We start from the raw sequence: 21,085 nt of genomic DNA on the forward strand, positions 1-21,085 counted from the left end.
AAAAGGCATGTTAAGTCGATTCTCGCAAGTATTGTTGCCCATTTTCCGCGATGCTGATTGACTGTCTCGATTCGCGTTATGCGTTATATTCCTAGCATCGAAAAGCTTTCATCGCGAGAATTAGCAGTTTGATAGTTTAAACAAAATAAAATAAAATAAAATAATATGTTTTAAATAATATATTTTAATATTTTAAATTTGATTAATATTTTTGACAGTTATCAGCTGATGTCTGTGAAAAAATATTAATCGCAGATGAAGTATTATAACATATTATATTACTTACAAAATATTATTATTTTAATTATAATATGTTGTAAATAATATAATATGTTATAATATGTACTTATGATATATACTTTTTCCGCGATTAATATTTTTTGACAGAAATCAGCTGATAATTGTCAAAAATATTAATCCAATTTAAAGTATTAAAACGTATTATTATTTAAAACATATTATTATTTTATTTAATTTTATTTTAAACAAACTGTCAAACTGCTAACTCTCGCGATGACAGCCTGTCCAAAATAAAATAAAATAAAATAATAATGTTTTAAATAATATGTTATAATATTTATGTTATAATATAAAACTCGGTTAATATTTTTGACAGTTATCAACTGATAACTGTCAAAAATATTAATCAAGTTTAAAGTATTATAACAAATTTAAATATATATTAATATTATTTTATTTAATTTTATTGTGGACGAACTGTTAAACTGCTAACCCTCGCGATGAGCTATGACAGCCTCTTGATACTATGAATAACGCAAAACGCGTATCGAGATAGTTGATCAGCATCGCGGAAAAAAGGCAACAATATAGAAACTTGAGACTTTCGAAAATCGACTTAATATGCTTTTTTTTAGAAAGGGAAAATGAATTTAAATAAATAGATATTTAGATATAAATTTGTTTAAATTCTCATAAATGTAAAATTGTTTTTAATTTTCAATACTTGGATATTTAAGATTTATTAACAATATGAAAAAAATCGTTATTTTTATAGTAATATCTTATTTTATCAACTGTAGTAATAAACATGTAGGTAGATAATTAAAAAGTAACTCAATAAGCTTCTTAGAATTATTTTCATGACATAATTCATTTGAATAAATTATTTAAATAAATTATATCATAAAAATAATTCTAAGAAGCTTATATTGAATTACTTTTTAATGGAATTATCTACCTACATATTTATTACTACAGTTGATAAAATAAGATATTACTATAAAAATAAAGATTTTTTTACATAGATTTTAACCGCAATATAAATCGATATAGCTTATTATTCGGAACATTCTCGTTGCAAAAATGTAAAATTCAATAATACATTGAGCAGGCCTGCAGAAACGCAGCCAGAAATATGTAAAAAGACCTATGTACCTATTTTACATTCGTAAAAAATTATGATAAAAAATACACTCTCTTTCTTTTCCTCTCGAAAAGAGAAATCTCTTCAAAGAAATATGAAGTATTTTAATATTTATGAATATCATTGATTAAATGATCAAAATAATCTATTATATTCTTTGTTTCGGGACAAAATATTTATTAAATATTATTTTACTTTGTTTTAATTAAACTAAACTTTATTTTTAATAAACTTTATTGAAATCAAGTTCTCGATAAACTTGCATAAATAAATTTGGAGAAAAAATAAAATTAGCACATTATAAAAATAGATATAATTTAATTATTAACGCGCGTTCTATTAAATTAATTAAAATGTGTTATAAAATAACTATTAAACATTTCTTATTTTTTATGTTTATAAGATATGCACGTTGAAAAAATCTCTATTATGATACACATTCAAAAATTAAACACATATATACAATAATTTATTTTAATTCATTTATTTCAAGATAATGAATTTGTGATATATATGTATAATATATATTTACATATAATATTACGATTAATTTGAGACTTTAATTCTTTTAGCGTGTAATAAGTATAAAAATAAAAAAAGGTAAATTTAGATATCAAACAATTTGCAAGAATTAAAATAAGAATAAAAAGAATTTTACCGATACATCTATATTATTGCAAATTATATTATAATTATCATAGAAAAAAGGTTTATTCCTAACATATATATATATTAAAATATTTGATATAATTTTCACAAATACATTACCTTAACATTATTTTTAAGTAATTCAACACTCACCAATTTGATGTGCGGAATTGTAGACGATGTTAATCTGTAAAATATAAACGTATAAATATTATATAAAACAATTATTAAAATATTTAAATCATTTATAATATTTCAAATCATATTTTAAAATATTAAAATTAATTAAAAAATTTAAATATTAATTTTAATGTTTCAAAATATGATTATATATATATATATGCGCATAGTTAACTTTTGTTATTTACTTTAAGATATTAAAAAACTACATAATTTGCAAAAAAATATTTTTAAGAAAGATAGAAATAATTATAAAAAATATTTAAATTAAAATATTTTACTATTTATTTTTGAATTACTTAGAATATTTAATAATAAATATAATAATTTTTTAATAATTTAATAATATAATAAATATTTGTATATGTATAAAATACAATTTCTACATTGTAGTATATTTAAGAGATATGTAGATATAATTATTTATGTAATGCGTACCTAGATTCTTTTACTATTAAATATTTTAATAAAATATTTTAATAAAATATTTAATAGTAAAAGAATCTAGGTACGCATTACATAAATAATTATATCTACATATCTCTTAAATATAATACAATGTAGAAATTGTATTTTATACATATACAAATATTTATTATATTATTAAATTATTAAAAAATTATTATATTTATTATTAAATATTCTAAGTATTTCAAAATATAAAATCCAGGATATTTTATATTCATTATTATACAACAATGTAAAATTTGAATCATTATCGCGAAGATAAATAGATAATCTCACAAATAACAAATGAAAAGTTAAATAAATTATAAATTCTATTTACCCTATCGTTGCTCCACCGTTGTCCGATGCCCCCCGGGCTGTCAACCTCATCAATCACTCTCTCACTCTCTCACTCTCTCTCTCTCTCTCTCTCTCTCCGCACCGTTCCTTTATGGCACTCACTCGAAACACTTGCACTCGCGTTATTTTTTTCGTTCGCGACGCGCGGCGACGCCCGGATTTTAGATATCACATTGCGACGCGTTTCGGTAAAACGCGAGGATCGCGAGAGCTTATTCGCGCGCGAACAAAACCGATGCTCTGTTTTCGCGTCGCCGCTTTTTTCAAGGCCCACTTGTCGGAAGGCGTCATCGAACGACGATGATGCGGCGACTACTTCACGAGTAATAGACTCGTCCGTGCGATCGCGATCACGATGTCTGTACACGATTTCGCGACGCGATAAGATTTGTACGATAATTAAATACGTAAAAACACTAAACTCACACTCGTACTGTCGCGGACCGGCGATGAGCGCGCAAACGTCGATCGCGAATCGAAAATGCACCTAATAACAACAGACAGGCTTGTGCCAGTTACGAGACGCGCAGCACGCCAAAGTCGCAAAGTCGTAATGGCGGCGGTCGCGGCGTACGCGAGCTCGGAGCTGAGCTCGGCTCGACTCGGCTCGGCTCGGGCAACTCCGACTTGACGACCTTGATGTGTTGCGCGTCCCGTAACTGGCAGGCACCAGGCATCAGTACTGCTGTTGTGTACTTTTTCGGTATAACATATTAGTATTTTAATTTTTATAACATATTATTTTAAAAATTAATTAACAAATAAACTCCTTAGTTAGCTGATTACTGACAAAAAATATTAATAAAGTGTTAATTTGTTAATTAAATTTTAAAATAATAATGTGTTATAAAATGTAAAATAGTAATATGTTATAAATAATATGTTATAATGCCGTATCTGCGATTACTATTTTTTAATAGAAATCAGCTCATAACTATCAAAAATATTAATCGAGTTTAAGGAATTATAACATATTATTTAAAACATACTATTATTTTAATTTGTATAGCATTTCTATTTAAAAATTTAATTAACAAATTAGCAACTTATTAATATTTTTTGTCAGAAATCAGCTGATTAAGGAATTAATTTCCTAATTAATTTCTAAAATAATGTTATAAAAATTAAAATAATATCTTTTAAATAATATGTCACAATTCTTTAAACTCGATTAATATTTTTGACAGTTATCAGCTGATTTCTGCCAAAAAATATTAATCGCAGATAGATCATTATAACATAAGACAAAAGACAAATCATTTTTTAAATCTTTTAATTTTTCTTTTCTTATTCCATGGCTGATGTTTTCTTTCATTTGTACGAATTTTTGTATGTACAATTATTTTTAACTCACGTCTCAAATTCTTAAATTCATCATTTGAAGTAGCTTCCGTAATGAAGAATCTCGTAGCCACTGAAAATGCATATTTACATCTGTAGCATAAATAATACTTTGATTAATAATTCCATGATTTTTTTCATAGATTTTTTTCATACGTACCATTAAATCGCGTATCTTCGTTATCAAAAAACAGAGTATCTTTATATTCAAACAAACCGTTTGTACTGTATGTTCTTCAACCTCATCTACCATCTATTTATCTGTATCTAGTACTTCATTTAAATCTCCATCGGCATCAGACGAATCATATTTAAATATATTAGTCGCATAATAATTAACTTAAATTTTTGAGTTTTATTATTTTCCATAATAGATGTACTATAATCCTCAGCATTTCCTGAAAATATATATATTGAATTAAAAAGCTATTAAATAATATATAAATAATATGAAATAGTATAAAGGCATAAAAATGTATTTATATTATTTTTGGATATATACCCCCATCATCTTCTTTCTTATGTGCTTTTAACAAACTGAATTCTTCATTGTGTTTTAAACTTTCTGTCAAGGATCAGAAACAGCATAATATATATCCTTTGAGGTGCTCCTAAAATATTTTCTGAAATATCTAATTGCCTCTCCTTCTCTTTCTGCAAATCACATTCATTGATGCCTTCGACAAGTTCAGTTTTTTTCAGTCTGATCATTATTCTTTACAAAACAATCTAAAGTAAATCTTGCATCATTACCAAAAATAGTCTGAAATAAATATAAATTACATTACTATCTTTAATTATGAGAAATATATGTTGCAAGATGTCGAATGTCACACCTTTTTAGATTTATTTTCCTTGATACTAAATTCATCTTTATTCCATAGAGAATCTTTTTCATCATCATTATCACTATCACTATCCAACAAATCTCTCTTCCTCTTTTTTGACTTAGGACTTTGCTGTTCATCAACATCATCGTTAGATATAATTTTCTTATGTTTTGTAGTATAGATATCTCAAAAGAATATAATAAAAATACAATGAATAGACGTACTACGTACCAAGTTTCTTAATGCTTGCTGTAAAAATTGCCCTTTCGCTTTGAACGCCTGTTTCTTCTCCTTGCAACGATTGTAAGCGTTTCTTCTCAGATTCAGTAATCGTACTCATTTTTAATGCTAAAATAAAAAAATATCGATAAAACTAGGAATCAAAAACTACACAAATTTTGATTAACCTCAATAATGATCAAAAATTGACAATTATACAGAATATAAATTTACTCATTGCTTTATATAAAATATACTACTATTGCATATTTTTGTGTATATTGTCAAACTTATATTTCATACTATTGATCGGGGGAGGACGGTGAGTCAGTGTCAAAAGGACATAAATTTTTCAAGGGTTTCGTATATTATAATCGCTAAATTATTGCACTTCCCCCAATTATCGCAAAATGTTGCACGTAATAGCGAGACGAGTACCTTTACAGGTGTGTATCAGAAATAATAGAATCGCATTTCGTTAAAATTATTTAATTCTTTAATTATAAAATTATTTAATTATTATTAGTTAATTCCGAAAACAATAACCTCTCTGCTTGTGAACCTCTAACATCATATTATTATTTTCAGACAATGACAATTGATCCTTTACGAACGTTCAGTGAAGAAGCTTCGAATATTAATCAGTCTGCTATGAATACTAATGTGCCAGGCCTTCCTTTACCTCCCGTTAACAAATACAGTGCGCAAGCAAGCGCGCACTATTCGGCACGTATTACGTTCGTACCCGTTTTTACCTCTCCGCGAATCGGAGATTTCGGATATCGTGTGCATCTTTGGATTCCACTCTTATCGTTCCCTCGCTAGAAGATACAGCAACGCGAGTGTGTGCTCCAGCATATGCGAACATGTTCATCATAGCGCGGAATCGCCTCTTATCGGCGCTCGGCGAACACGCGCATGTCGCGCGGCACTCTTACTCGTCTATTTGTCACAGCAATGCGGCGTATCGCAGGTGAGATTTCACACAGATCTCTCTCTGAAATTCCTATTGCGCTGTTTTCCCTGAGAAAAGAAAGTTGGAAAAATATTAAAAGTTATACAATTATATATGCATGCACAGTATATAATTAATTTATACATTATTATAAAAATTCTCCTACTGTGTTAGAGTCGTCAAATAATCGTATAATACGTTGCAAACAATGTCTTTCATCTTTTTCTCATTTCTCCATATACAATCGTGCAAATTATTAATTATTATAATATAAAATTATCGCGGAATATATATTGTGAAACACATAGCGCGATTATCAATAAGAAGGCACAATTGCAAATTAAGCGTTTTTTCCCCCTTTTTTTCCTACTATTAATTTATATCTGAAAAGTATGCTTGTATGAAAACAACAATTATATAAACTAAGATAAATTATATAAACTTTTGAAAATCAATGAGGGCGCCTTATAATGAATAGCTGTTGATCTCTTGTTGATTTTTCACGATACGTATTGAATGATCATATATGGTCGTCAATGGATACACACGGGGAGAATTAACGGGAAACATTTTTCAGATTCATTCAAAAGTCAATCGAGAAAATAATTTATTCTACAAGAAATTCAATTGGAATTTTAGTCGAAACTTCATTATATATGTTGTATAGAAAATATTCTTCAAAAAATCAAACTAAAAATCTCTTAATTTAAGAAATAATATGATGCAAATAAATAAATGAGAAACGCCCATTGTTAAGTGCCTAAATCGATTTAAATATATTTCTATTACAATTGATTAATTAAACTTTCTTGTCTATTCATATAGCAGAATTGATCAAAATTAATTAGCTTATAAATTGTTGATACAAATGATTTCATACATAAAATTTTAATATTTTGTTCGAATAAAGTTTGTGATTTTTCTAAATTTAAAGTATATTGTCTAAATACTTTGCAGCATATTATATATAATTATGAGAACGTATATGTATATAAACAGCATTTTGTTAACAAAGAAACTTAAACACGCAGATAATTTTAAAGTTATATCAAAAATTAGATTTAATTACATTTTCAACATAATTTTAATAGACAATTTTTTTTATATCATTGGAATTATATTTCAACAGTACATCCTAAGTCTCTAAGAATAACTAAATATTTTTAGTCGACTGCATTATTTTTAAATATTTGTAAGCATTATTGACTGTTGATTAAATAACTCAAAAGAGACGTAATAGAACTCAAGAAAGATAATGGAACTTATGATGCACAGCTTATTTAATCACGCAATATGTGCTTGATCGAAAATGTCTAGAAATATGCAAAATATGGAAAATGCGAACAATAAGTCATTAAAAAATTTGGATATTCTTCCGAATGGGACATTTCGAGTTCGGAACAGCCCTTTAGCGTACTGAAAGTAGATACCAAAACAACGTAATATATAAAATTTCAGCCGCGGCAAATCATTTTTTCAACAGTTTTTACCTAAAAGTAAAATCTCAATTAAACTCAATAACAGTATTAATACTTTATAATTATCAGTTGTTTTTTTTGGTTAAAGCAGAGAATACTTTGTAATTATCAGTTTGTGTTTTTGGTTAAAGCAGAGAATTCTCTGCTTTTTTTTTTTTTTTTTTTTTTTTTTACATATATAAATATATATAAATATATAATTTACATATATAATTTTAAAAAAAAACAAAATTACAAACAAAAAAAGTTAAAAAATACAAAATGTAAAAAAATACAAAAACAAAAAATAGAAAAAATATGGAACTAAAAACCTCCCACGTCCTCGTCGTTAGTTCCGGGTAATGCCAAGAGCAGGAATAAATAAATATCTGGGTATTGTCCTGAATGGATTTTAATCCTTCAGGATTAGGTACATTATATCAGCCGGGTGAAGTTAGCCCCCCTATATTAGATATTATTAATTTGTTTTACATGCTTCGATTGCACATTGTTTGCACATGTTTACACATTCTTCATTTTTGTTTACACATCTTTAGTACAAAAGTTATTCAAAAAAAACTTTTGGGGGGGGCCAATTTCACATTAGCCCCCCATTTTGTGCAAAAATGGTTTTTAATTAACCTAATCGATAGATTTTTAGTTGTACATTTCTAAACAATTTGAATTTTCGTTTGCACATCTCTAGAAAAAGTTATTTAAAAAAAAACACTTTAGGGGCTATCTTCCGTACAAAAGTACTAAAATTTCGCGAAAATCCTTTCGTAGTAAGCATAATTGATAGATTTTCGTTTGCACATTTCAATACAATTTGAATTTTTGTTTGCACATCTTTTGAAAAAAAATTATTAAAAAAAAAACTACACTTTGGGGATTTCCAAAGTTTTTCTTTCAATAACTTTTTTTCTAGAGATGTGCAAAAAAAATTCAAATTGTATCGAAATGTGCAAACGAAAATCTATCGATTAAGCTTATTATGAAAGGATTTTTGCGGAATTTGAATAGTTTTGAATGTGAAGTTAGCCCCCCAATATGTTTTTTTCAATAACTTTTTTTCTAGAGTTGTGCAAACAAAAATTCAAATTGTTTAGAAATGTGCAAACAAAAATCTATCGATTAGGTTAATTAAAAACCATTTTTGCACAAAATGGGGGGCTAATGTGAAATTGGCCCCCCCAAAAGTTTTTTTTGAATAACTTTTGTACTAAAGATGTGTAAACAAAAATGAAGAATGTGCAAACATGTGCAAACAATGTGCAATCGAAGCATGTAAAACAAATTAATAATATCTAATTTAGTAGTTATTAATTAACTTTACGTTAAAGATAATAAATTTTTTCGTGTTTGTGCTGTAGCTCATTTAACATCTACATGTGCGGACTTGCGTGCGCATGTACATACATACATATTCATATTCACTTTTCCATGGACGAACATAAAAATTTACGATAAAGCTATAAAACTTTACGATAAAGCTATAAAACATAATAGCTCGTGGCTCGTGTCAACGATAATACATATTGTTTCAAATAACCTGACTCTTATTTTACGACATCCCGTATGAGATTTGTCAAAATCGACAAACAATATTCCACATATTGAAACATGCACAACATCTTTTTGTTAAATCTATATTATCTATAATAAAGTTGTTTATTCTTCTCGACGTATTCTCCTTTCTATTCGCTCGTTCGTTTCAAACGCGACATATATAATCCCCTTTTATGCATAGTTATTGTATCAGACAGAATTTTAATTATCGATAAGTAACTATTAACATTTCATGTGATACATTTTGATTAGTATCCTTTTGCAACACAGTGAGCAAACAAAAATTCTGACACTGTTAGAGTTCAATAAGAAAAATCCATAGAACCTTTCGTTTCGAAATTGAATAATGAAAATGATTGCATAGAATGAATGAATTATTCTTTTCTTATTGATAAAGACTTATTATAGAAGTTTTAATATTTAAATGTATAGTGTATATAATCATAATATTAATTTAGCGCTTAATTGCAGTCAACATAATTTTAATAAACAGCTTTTTTATACCATTGAATATATTGTTTAATTAAAATATAGAGGCATATAAAATTTCCAAGATTTTTATGATTTAAGTTTTTATTTTCTCATTATAGCTATATTGAATTTATTAAAAATGATAATAAATCATTCACAATTTTATTTGTATTGTAATAATTTATTATTGAATAATATTATTAAATAATTTTTTCATAAATGCCGTACTCTCACTTTTGTGTTCAATAACATAGATTAGTAAAACATACTGAATATTCTTTTTTAGTTTGTTTTATGTATTGATAAATAGCTGTAAATCTTGAATTTCACTCCATTTGCACTGAAAAAATCGAATAGAAGCAGATTCAATTGTATTTAATTATGTATTAATGCAGAATAATAAAGCGAAATATTCTGCTATAAATTTGCATTTTATCAATCTATGTTATTATACGTCTGTGATGTGATAACATGCGATAAAATTAATTGTAATAATTGTATAATGTGAAAAAAAATTATGATATGTTTGCCTCTAACGCCTTTTGCTTCTATAATTCAATACATCTGTGACAAAAAAAACAATAACCTTTAAATGGCACATGTGGATCTTTAGAAATATATTTGCTGCTTACAATTTGCATTGCTCAAGAAATAAGATTAATATTAGCATTAGACCATACATTTTCCATAGGTAGGTCAAACTTCTCTTAAGAGATATAAATATCGAAGTCAGCAATTTCTCAGATATCAAGTATACTAGTTGGAGATACAAGTGCACTAGTTGGAGAATTAATTTTCTAGCGGAAAACGTTATCTTCAGTTTCGAATTCTCTTAATTGAGTTGCATTAAATCCTAAGTTCAATAAAGTACAAAACGTAAAAGTTATCAAATATAAATTCTATAACATAAGCAATTTTCGTTTCATGATATTTTTTATTAAATTCTTTTTTTCGCGTATGTTTTATCGCGTAATATTTTATTTCTTCGCATATACAAAACGGAATATCATCGTTGCCTGCTATTCGTTGCAATTACGAAAGTTTGTAAAACTTTTTTAGAACATTGGCAAATAAAGTCCGAAAGGCTCATTACGCGACAACCACATTAACAAGCAAGGATGAAATTCGCGAATTAATGGCTGTATGGCCGGACATTGTTCGTGATGTCACGGAGTCCAAGATCTCAGAAGTTCCAGATATTTCCGAATGGATTGCAAAAGTAAGTTTGTGTAATATAATGTGTACAACATAATAAAATTACATAATAAAATTTATAAATAAAAATTATAAATGAGAGACTTTATTCTAATAACGATTGTATATAAGTTTATCAAAATGAGTTATGAAAATATAAGAATTTAAAGGAAAAACATAATAAATAAAAGCGAAATCAGTATAAAATTGAATATAAAAAATAAAATAAATTGTATTTTACTAACATCTGAAAAACTACAGGTAAGACAGATATGAAGTAACAAGTCATAAATTTGAATCAAATTACATTTCTGTTATTCCTCAGGTATTACAATACAATCTTCCAGGAGCAAAAAAAATTCGCTCTGTAGCATTAATTTATGCGTATAAATTATTGGCACCCAGCGATCACCTTACAGAAGAGAACATCCGTCTAGTACGAATTCTAGCCTGGTGTATGAATATAGTGCGTAACTTTGTTCTCATTTATATGGCGGGTCTTTCACATAAAAGAATCAAAATTAATTGAAGATGAGTTATGAAAACGTGGAAGATTAAAAATATCACAATTTATTTACTTTGGATAATGTCCAAGTATTTACATATAAGTATATATTAAAAGTATATACAAAATAAAGTATATATATGCTCATATGTATTTTGTAAGTTTTACAAATGATAATTATATGATAGAGTGCAGTCTTTAGTAATGCAAAAATATTTTTAAGAATGACATTTACAAATTTGTTTTTCATTCATAATTGATAACATTAAATTATCATTTTTTTAATTCAAAATTTTAATTTAAATAATATTCATATAATTATGTGATTCATATAAATATTCATATAATTTATGTGAACTGGAACAGAGAGAGTATTAAATAATGTAAAATTAAAAACGTTAATTATGTGTGTCGCGATATATTACATTAAATATTTACGGCAGGTGGCAGCCTTTTTTATCGTATCTGATGATATCCACGACCGATCATTAATTCGTCAATATCAACCATGTTGGTATCGTCATAATGATATAGGTTTAGCGGCAATTAATGATTGTGTATTGATGGAATGTATTATATATTTACTACTTCAAAAACATTTCAAAGGAAAAGAATGCTACATGGATATAGTGGAAATATTCCAAGAAGTAAGTGAAGAGATGTCTTTTTTGATAATATTTTAACATGGAAATATTAGTTTCTTTTTTCCTTTTCAAACATACAATTATATTAAAAAATTTATTTCAAAATGTATTATTCAGATTATATTGATGACATCAATGGGCCAGTGTTTAGATTTGCTCTCTAGTAATTTTGGAAAAAAGCCGAATCTAAATCTATTTACAATGGATCGGTACAATAATACTGCCAAGCACAAATGTTCGTATATCATGTATATTTTCCCAGTAACTTTAGCAATGCATTTGGTAAGTGTATTGAAGTTTCTCTATATACGAACAAATTTTGCTTTGCATTTTTTAATAATAATAATGCGACACATTTATGTAGGTTGGGATAAAAGATCCAGAAAAGTTGAGACAAACAAAAACGATTTTGTTTGAAATGGGACATTTGTATCAAGTCCAAGATGATTATCTGGGGCTCTACGTGAAATCCGAAGTTATGGGCAAAAATAGTACTGACATGCAAGAAGGGAAATGTACATGGCTGATTGTTATGGCACTTCAACGTGCTACATCAGAGCAACGTAAAATTTTAGAAGTGAGTCTTATTTCTTTTACAAATTGTTTTGTGTGCTGTTGCATTAATTATTTTGTTTTTCTCATTTTTATTACATAGGAATGTTATGGATCATGGGATCCAGAGAAAGTACAACGTGTAATGCAAATTTACAATGATCTGGGTTTGCCAAATACTTATTCTATATACGAAGAAGAGACATATAATATGTTAATCACCCATATACAGCAAATATCACATGGTCTACCACATGATCTTTTCCTGAAATTATTGAATAAGATATATCGTAGACAGAAATAAAAGCGTCACTTGTACATTAAAGAAACATACTAATGTGTATTCAGATTATAGAATTAAAGTCAATGAACAAGGTGTTCGGTCAATGTCTGAGAATATCTATTTTACCTCTATTTTATATTCTAAATATCTAAATATTATTTCTAAATGAGAAATATTAGGACTTTTTTATAAAAACTTTATAAGAAATACACAAGGAAGTATTTCACTTTTTGATTAAAATGGCAATAAAACATTTTTTAAACATTGAATCTTATTTCTTAATAATTAATCCTCCTAATGCGTATAAAAATTTGCATTTAAAAAAATTTTTTAAAGAATTTTTTCTAAAAAAAAATCTTAGGTACAGATTTATATATATATATATCCTATTTACCCTGTTCTATTTACCCTATCGTTGCTCCACCGTTGTCCGATGCCCCCCGGGCTTTCAACCTCATCAATCACTCACTCTCTCTCTCTCTCTCTCTCTCTCTCTCTCTCTCTCCGCACCGTTCCTTTATGGCACTCACTCGAAACACTTGCACTCGCGTTATTTTTTTCGTTCGCGACGCGCGGCGACGCCCGGATTTTAGATATCACATTTCGATGCGTTTCGGTAAAACGCGAGGATCGCGAGAGCTTATTCGCGCGCGAACAAAACCGATGCTCTGTTTTCGCGTCGCCGCTTTTTTCAAGGCCCACTTGTCGGAAGGCCTCATCGAACGACGATGATCCGGCGACTACTTCACGAGTAATAGACTTGTCCGTGCGATCGCGATCACGATGTCTGTACACGATTTCGCGACGCGATCAGATTTGTACGATAATTAAGTACGTAAAAACACTAAACTCACACTCGTACTGTCGCGGACCGGCGATGAGCGCGCAAACGTTGATCGCGAACAACCGAAAATGCACCTAACAACAGACAGGCTTGTGCCAGTTACGGGACGCGCAGCACGCCAAAGTCGCAAAGTCGTAATGGCGGCGGTCACGGCGTACGCGAGCAGTGATGCCAATTTCAGGGTCGTGCCGAGAGTGAAGGTGAGTGATATGGAGAGAGGCGTGGTGGGGGCTGGAAGGTGCGCGCGCCTTTTCGTCACGTGACCGCGTCACGTGGTTTGGGGTGCCTCCCACAACCACCTCTGCGCAGCCGCCAAACCACGTGACACAGCCACGTGACGCGGTCACGCGACGAAACGGCGCGCGCACCCCCGAGCCCCCGCCACGCCGCAACCCCAACCACCCGCCTGGGCTCATGGCTCACCCCTGAAATTGGCAACACTGTACGGGAGCTCGGAGCTAAGCTCGGCTCGGCTCGGCTCGGCTCGGGCAACTCCGACTTGACGACCTTGATGTGTTGCGCGTCCCGTAACTGGCAGGCACCAGGCATCAGTACTGCCGTTGTGTACTTTTTCGGTATAACATATTATTATTTTAATTTTTATAACATATTATTTTAAAAATTAATTAGCAAATAAACTCCTTAGTTAGCTGATTACTGACAAAAAATATTAATAAAGTATTAATTTGTTAATTAAATTTTAAAATAATAATGTGTTATAAAATGTAAAATAGTAATATGTTATAAATAATATGTTATAATGCCGTATCTGCGATTTTTAAATAGAAATCAGCTCATAACTATCAAAAATATTAATCGAGTTTAAGGAATTATAACATATTATTTAAAACATACTATTATTTTAATTTGTATAACATTTTTATTTAAAAATTTAATTGACAAATTAACACCTTATTAATATTCTTTGTCAAAAATCAGCTGATTAAGGAGTTAATTTCCTAATTAATTTCTAAAATAATGTTATAAAAATTAAAATAACATCTTTTAAATAATATGTCACAATTCTTTAAACTCGATTAATATTTTTGACAGTTATCAGCTGATTTCTGCCAAAAAATATTAATCACAGATAGATCATTATAACATAAGACAAAAGACAAGTCATTTTTTAAATCTTTTAATTTTTCTTTTCTTATTCCATGGCTGATGTTTTCTTTCATTTGTACGAATTTTTGTATGTACAATTATTTTTAACTCACGTCTCAAATTCTTAAATTCATCATTTGAAGTAGCTTCCGTAATGAAAAATCTCGTAGCCACTGAAAATGCATATTTACATCTGTAGCGTAAATAATACTTTGATTAATAATTCTATGATTTTTTAAAATATACATACCACTAAATCGCATGTCTTCGTTATCAAGAAATAGAGTATCATTATATTCAAATAAAACTGTTTGTACAAGTATTTTCTTCTGTATCTAGTATCTAGTACTTCATTTAAACCTTCATTTAAATCTTCATTGGCATCAAATGACTCATATTTAAATACATTAGTCGCATTACAATTTAGCTTAAATTTTTGAGTTTGATTATTTTCCATAATAGATGTACTATAATCTTCAGTATTTCCTGAAAATATATATATTGAATTAAAAAACTATTAAAATATTGTATGAAATAGTATAATGGCATAAAAATGTATTTATATTATCTTCGAATAAATACTTGCATCATCTTCATTCCTATATGCTTTTAACAAAGTGCATTCTTCTTTCTGTTTAAACTTTCTGTCAAGGTGTCAGAAACAGCATAATATATATCCTTTGAGGTGCTCCTAAAATATTTTATAAAATATCTAATTGTGCCTCTCCTTCTCTTTCTGCAAATCACATTTATTGATGCCTTCGACAAGTTCAGTTTTTTCAGTCTGATCATCATTCTTTACAAAACAATCATCTAAAGTAAATCTTGCATTATTACCAAAAATGGTCTGAAATAAATATAAATTACATTACTATCTTTAATTATGAGAAATATATGTTGCAAGATATCAAATGTCACACCTTTTTAGGTTTATTTTCCTTGATACTAAATTCATCTTTATTCCATAGAGAATCTTTTTCATCATCATTATCACTGTCCAACAAATCTCTCTTTCTCTTCTTCTCCTTCAACGATTGTAAGCATTTCTTCTCAGATTCAGTAATTGTACTCATTTTTAATGCTAACAATAAAAAAATATCGATAAAACTAGGAATCAAAAACTATACAAATTTTGATTAACCTCAATTATGATCAAAAATTGACAATCGTGCCAATATAACCACTACAGTTCTCTTGGTTGACGGCACATTAATGACCAAAAAAAAAAAAAAAATTGACAATTATACAGAATATAAATTTATCCATTGCTTTATATAAAATATACTACTATTGCTTATTTTTGTGTATATTAGAAAAAATTTATAATTAAAATTAATAATTGGAATATGAAAAGAAGATATCTAAATAAATCGATGTGATCATTTTAAAAAAGAATACAAAAAAGGTAATCGGAGAAGGGAATGATTTTCAGCGCCGCTTCAAGCTGCTACTTATTGTTAGAACTAATTGTGGATCACGTGACGAGTAGGAGAAATTGGGCCAAATTTAAACTTACATAGGCACAGATACTTGATAAAATCTATTCTCGATAAATTTTACCAAATATCAGCTTTTAGAGTTCTTAATAAAATATTTAGATAGTTCGATTCTAGCGGATAGTTTGTAAAATTTGTTCTTACAACAACTTTTCGTTCATCTAGATTATATAATATAATCATACACACATATTTACACAAGTATAAATTGAATTTAATGAAGATAGAGTCGCAATTATTGTTATGTCTGTGACTCGGGTGAAGACATTAAAACCAATTCCTCAAGATTAGATTCGGAATCCTTGTGTCGCGAATTCGATGAAACATCTCCATAATCCAATCTTTTCATTTCCGTTGCTTTCTTTACAACGATAGCAGACTCTTTATTAGATAATGCGTCGTCTAAAAAAAATGAACATAACAGATTTAATAAAGATTTGTAATTGTAATTATATCTCTGCGATATACGATATATAACTTATATACACGTACCATGAAGAATATCTGCGATATTCTCTTTATTTTCGATCAGACGAATATATTTATTGTCGGCGAGAATGCCGAAACTCTCCACGACATCAGAATTAGGATTCAACAACCAAAATCGATTTCTTTCCAGATTCAATCTTTTCGATAGCGTTTCGATCCCCTGTCATGAATATTAAATAATGTATTTATGAGCGAGAGGCAATATATCATTCATGAATCGTTCAAGAAATTATATTTATCAATTTCACTTATAAACGATAATCGATACCTTGATGGAAGTGTAATCAAGACTAGTGAATCTTTTACAATTCACGATCAACGGGACATCTTGTTCGTCTCTGACGACACTCATTATTTTATCGCAGAAAAATGTTACTGCGGGATAATAGAGACATGTGTCGGGCTTCAACATTATATAGCTATTTCCTAAATGAGTCTACATTAAAAAAAAAAGATAAATGTCGATTACAATATAGTTATTTAATAGAATATATTATTGCATGTATGTGTGTGTATTTACATCGATGCACACACGAAACGTCGTAAAGTTCCTCATAATGTTTTACCTTACACTTGATGACTTGAAGTGTCGGTCTCGCGGTCGGTCGAATGAAGAAGATTAGATTGAAAAAGACACCCAGAAGCAGCCCAATCTCGACGCTGATAAAAACGGAGATCAAGAAGGTGCCTATCGCCGCAATAGCATCTGTTTCTGAAAAAAATATATATATATTAGATATATAAATATATGTATTATATTTTCTTTCTCTTCTCATCTCGGCCAGTCTGCCTACACGAAGATGCTGTAATACTGACTGTGTCCCTTCCAGAGCAATTTAAAAATTTTCACGTCTATCATAAACATTACGGCGGTTATCAGCACCGCTGATAGTGTCGCGCGTGGAATGTAATGAAAGTACGGTGTTAAGAAGCTCAGCGCCAGCAATGTCATGGTTCCTGCGAAGGAAAGAGAGAGAAATATCCATATCATTTCTTACATTTTTAATATTTTTAATGTTTCTCTACATATTAGATTTGTGATGAGAACATGATAGATATTGTATTACCGGAATATAAACCGGCCATAGGAGTTTGTATGCCACTGGCACTACCGACTGCACTTCGTGTGAATGCACCAGTGGTGGGCATCGATGAGACGAAGCTGCCGAATATGTTACAGAGACCGAGTGTCAGCATCTCCTGCGTCGCATTAACGGCGGCGCTGATCGCTATATTTGTATTGTCAATATTTATAAAACAAATCAAACACCGATAAAATCAAATCTAAGAATATTCAGCAATTATATCATTAAAAATTCATTTTCAATAAGAAATGTTATATCGTGGAAAAAACATCTGAGATATATCTAATGTTTTGTAATTTTCAATAATTTTTCTCTCACATCGTTTAAATTCACATGCTGTGGTGGTATTTTCGTATTACAGAATTTTCAAAAATATTTTAATAATAGATGTTGCAAAGTTTTCATCATCTTGTTGAAACGTAATTTTACTTGATTTAAAATTAAAAAATAATCGATACCAAACGCTTTAGCTATCGCCACGTTCGCCAGAACCGAAATGAGAGGAAGTATCAGTATTCCTGATCCGTAATGAGCGCACATGTCCAGGAACGTGTAAGTTTGATTTCCCACTTGCGCTGAGAAAGATGGTAACGATACTGTGGGAAGACCGGATTTTATTTGTCCTGTAAGGTATAAAAATATAATTTATAAAGATATATTAAAAGAAATGTGGCAAAGCTTTATTAATTTATACAAATAAAAAGAATTTAAAAATAAGAGATAAAAAAAGACGGCAAATAGTATAATTGATACATCGAATAAATTGGAGACTAATTTGAGATATTAATTTATCGATTTTAATCATTTTACAATTATTATTTATTTATATCCGGAATATTCCAATTCTATGGTAGCTATCAATTTAATTGATAAACTCATTAATTGTTAAATTTATTCGACGAATCAGTTATCAATTTAATAATTAAGATAATAATGAGATTATAAGTAAAATCGAAACCTGAAAGCCTAAACGGAGCGGATCCTGTTGCTTCGAACCAATAAGCTATTACGGCTGTTATTAACACGATGAGAGCATTTCGACCAATGGATAAATACCAAAATATCTTCTTTATCGCTGTATTTCTGACAGAGTTTCTCTTGTCTTTCGCACAAGGACAATCGATGTCTTTTAGTTTCTAGAAATAAAATCTATATGAATTTAACTCTTCTACAATTATATTATAAATTATTCGCTTATAATTCCGAAACTCACTCTGAAGATCAAAAGAAATATGATACTGCAGATTCCGAGTGTGACGTCGGTCAGCTGGATCTTATTAATATTTTTAAACATTTTGTACAAATTGTCTACAATATTAACTGATTTATATTTTAATCCAAGAAGTCCCTGCAGCTGAGCAATAATTATAATGGCCGACGTTGCCGAAATAAAACCAGACGTAACCGGAACGGATATGAAATCTACCATGAATCCTACAATAAGAATTACACCAATTGTAATATAGGAAAAAATATGTAAATAAAAATTTCTGTAGTTTAATTAATTAGGTAATTTTGTGATACCAACCTAAATTCAACACGCCCATCAAAAATTCCACACATCCGGCCAAAAAACACAGGAGTACTACAAAATCCAGCGGCATGTCCCGCGTATATTGTAATGTCACAAGAGCCATCAAGGACGTTGGACCAATCGAGACCTCTTTGATGGTCCCGAAGAAGATGTACAAGAAACCGCCCACGAAACAAGAATATAGGCCATACTGAAAACATTACTTATCATGTAGTATTCTTATAATTACAGATACATAGTGTAATATATCGCGCTTTAATAAAAATACTTCAAACAATTTTAGAACAATTTAGCACTTAAAAAATAACAGTGATACTTAAAAAAGGATCTTCTTAAAACATCTTAACTAAATGTCTACTCTCTTATTTATCTATATATTTACAATTCGTATATATAAGTTACGTAACGTAAAATATGTCAACTTTAATATTTTAAAAAAGCGGACAAGAAGAACGAAGGAAACAAATTACGAAATACCTGTGGAGTTAGACCGGCTAGTGCCGCGTAAGCCATACTCTGGGGAATCATGGTCAGGCCTAGAGTGATGCCCGCTATAAGATCCGACACAGCCTTCGTTTGGGTATATCGCGGTAGCCAGCCTAGTACCGGCACGTACTTAACAATCGTATTGAAGCACGATTTTTGTTCCGGCATCGGCAGCGAACATTCGTCGTTCGAAATCTTCGTGGATGCGGACATCGCGTTCGACAAAATGAGAAACTAATGAATCGAAGTCGACAAATTTCGTTATTTTGCCGCAAGCTATTTTAAAGCGGGCTTTAACATCGAATGGGATAAATTACGCGGCTGTTCGAGCTCACTTTGCTTATCGTGTAATACTGGCGACGCTCTCGTGTCAACTCGGAGTCTTATCGTCGCGACGCATCTAATATAAACGGCAAAATCTCAATATAAACGGTACATAGAAATCCCATTAAATGCGTAATTAATTCTCAGCGGTTTTATATTGTGCAGTGTTGACAGTTTGATAAAGATTGCGTGCCACGTGCAACCAAAAACCTTGATGCGGGATTAACAACTAGGGACCTGGACCGAACTAAAACTAAAACCGATAACTTTTCCATAACCGAACCGTTAAATTATTTTTAGTTTATGATTCTTTTCGGTATTTTTTTTCTATTTTTACGCAAATGATGGAAATGTCATGATAATTGCCTCCTCGAATACAATTAAAAATAAATTATTTTTAAAAATGTTCTGAAATACATGTACTATCGCGATAAAACGATAGCTATGAGGATAGTATTATTTTTCGTTTTATATATATATATATATATATATAATATAGATACATATATAATAAATATAGTATATAAAAACCGAAACTGGAACCGGAAGAATTATTAAATATTTTATTAAACTGTATCCGAAACTCTAATTTTGTTTCGGTCCGGATCCCTGGCAACAGCTGACGAGGAACTAATATGCTCCTACATTCTATTTCTTTAATTATCTTGTGATATCAGACAA

The 21,085-nt window shown here is 29.6% G+C and overlaps 2 protein-coding genes and 2 pseudogenes across 6 annotated transcripts; 1 reads left to right on the forward strand and 3 right to left on the reverse strand.

Moving 5' to 3' along the window:
* Window positions 1-4,275: 4,275 nt before the first annotated feature.
* LOC145933451 (uncharacterized) lies at window positions 4,276-5,530 on the reverse strand (annotated as a pseudogene).
* A 531-nt stretch (window positions 5,531-6,061) lies between these two features.
* LOC145933449 (farnesyl pyrophosphate synthase-like) lies at window positions 6,062-13,308 on the forward strand. The gene is made up of 7 exons (XM_083033152.1): window positions 6,062-6,382; window positions 10,921-11,080; window positions 11,381-11,521; window positions 12,004-12,207; window positions 12,322-12,486; window positions 12,569-12,781; window positions 12,860-13,308. The coding sequence occupies exons 1-7, from the start codon at window positions 6,276-6,278 to the stop codon at window positions 13,058-13,060; spliced, it is 1,191 nt and encodes a 396-aa protein (XP_082889278.1). The 5' UTR covers window positions 6,062-6,275; the 3' UTR covers window positions 13,061-13,308.
* A 1,687-nt stretch (window positions 13,309-14,995) lies between these two features.
* LOC145933452 (uncharacterized) lies at window positions 14,996-16,406 on the reverse strand (annotated as a pseudogene). The gene is made up of 4 exons (XR_014424857.1): window positions 15,911-16,406; window positions 15,573-15,837; window positions 15,241-15,479; window positions 14,996-15,163 (listed from the first exon to the last, which is right to left on the reverse strand). The product of XR_014424857.1 is annotated as an uncharacterized LOC145933452 (transcript).
* On the reverse strand, window positions 15,950-21,027 carry LOC145933443 (sodium-independent sulfate anion transporter). Of its 4 annotated transcripts, none has more exons than XR_014424856.1 (12): window positions 20,072-21,027; window positions 19,589-19,784; window positions 19,274-19,494; window positions 19,019-19,196; window positions 18,519-18,683; window positions 18,043-18,204; window positions 17,792-17,932; window positions 17,542-17,687; window positions 17,244-17,411; window positions 16,979-17,135; window positions 16,676-16,888; window positions 15,950-16,071 (listed from the first exon to the last, which is right to left on the reverse strand). XR_014424856.1 is itself a non-coding variant. In XM_083033137.1 (12 exons), the coding sequence occupies exons 1-11, from the start codon at window positions 20,291-20,293 to the stop codon at window positions 16,728-16,730; spliced, it is 1,917 nt and encodes a 638-aa protein (XP_082889263.1). In that variant the 5' UTR covers window positions 20,294-21,027; the 3' UTR covers window positions 15,970-16,071; window positions 16,684-16,727. The 4 variants fall into 4 exon arrangements, 3 of the variants coding, with proteins under 3 accessions (XP_082889263.1, XP_082889265.1, XP_082889262.1); XM_083033137.1 differs by having other exon boundaries at window positions 15,970-16,071; window positions 16,684-16,888; XM_083033139.1 differs by lacking the exon at window positions 15,950-16,071 and having other exon boundaries at window positions 16,589-16,888; window positions 17,542-17,681.
* Between the last annotated feature and the right edge of the window lie 58 nt (window positions 21,028-21,085).

This window comes from Prenolepis imparis, unplaced genomic scaffold (assembly GCF_030444845.1).
Source record: "Prenolepis imparis isolate NDT839.2.m4 unplaced genomic scaffold, iyPreImpa1.0 SCAF_3, whole genome shotgun sequence".
In the NCBI taxonomy this organism is placed as follows: Eukaryota; Metazoa; Arthropoda; class Insecta; order Hymenoptera; family Formicidae; genus Prenolepis; species Prenolepis imparis.

Bases quoted from the DNA above. Each gene is read 5' to 3' on its own strand.
- LOC145933443 (XM_083033137.1), bottom strand. From the start codon at position 20,293: ATGTCCGCATCCACGAAGATTTCGAACGACGAATGTTCGCTGCCGATG. The intron at 19,197-19,273 runs GTGAGTTTCGGA...TTTTATTTCTAG, and splicing joins TATTTCTTTTGATCTTCAGA to AAACTAAAAGACATCGATTG. The intron at 17,412-17,541 runs GTAAAACATTAT...TTTTTAATGTAG, and splicing joins TTCAAGTCATCAAGTGTAAG to ACTCATTTAGGAAATAGCTA.
- LOC145933449 (XM_083033152.1), top strand. From the start codon at position 6,276: ATGTTCATCATAGCGCGGAATCGCCTCTTATCGGCGCTCGGCGAACAC. The intron at 11,081-11,380 runs GTAAGTTTGTGT...GTTATTCCTCAG, and splicing joins TTTCCGAATGGATTGCAAAA to GTATTACAATACAATCTTCC. The intron at 12,208-12,321 runs GTAAGTGAAGAG...TGTATTATTCAG, and splicing joins TAGTGGAAATATTCCAAGAA to ATTATATTGATGACATCAAT.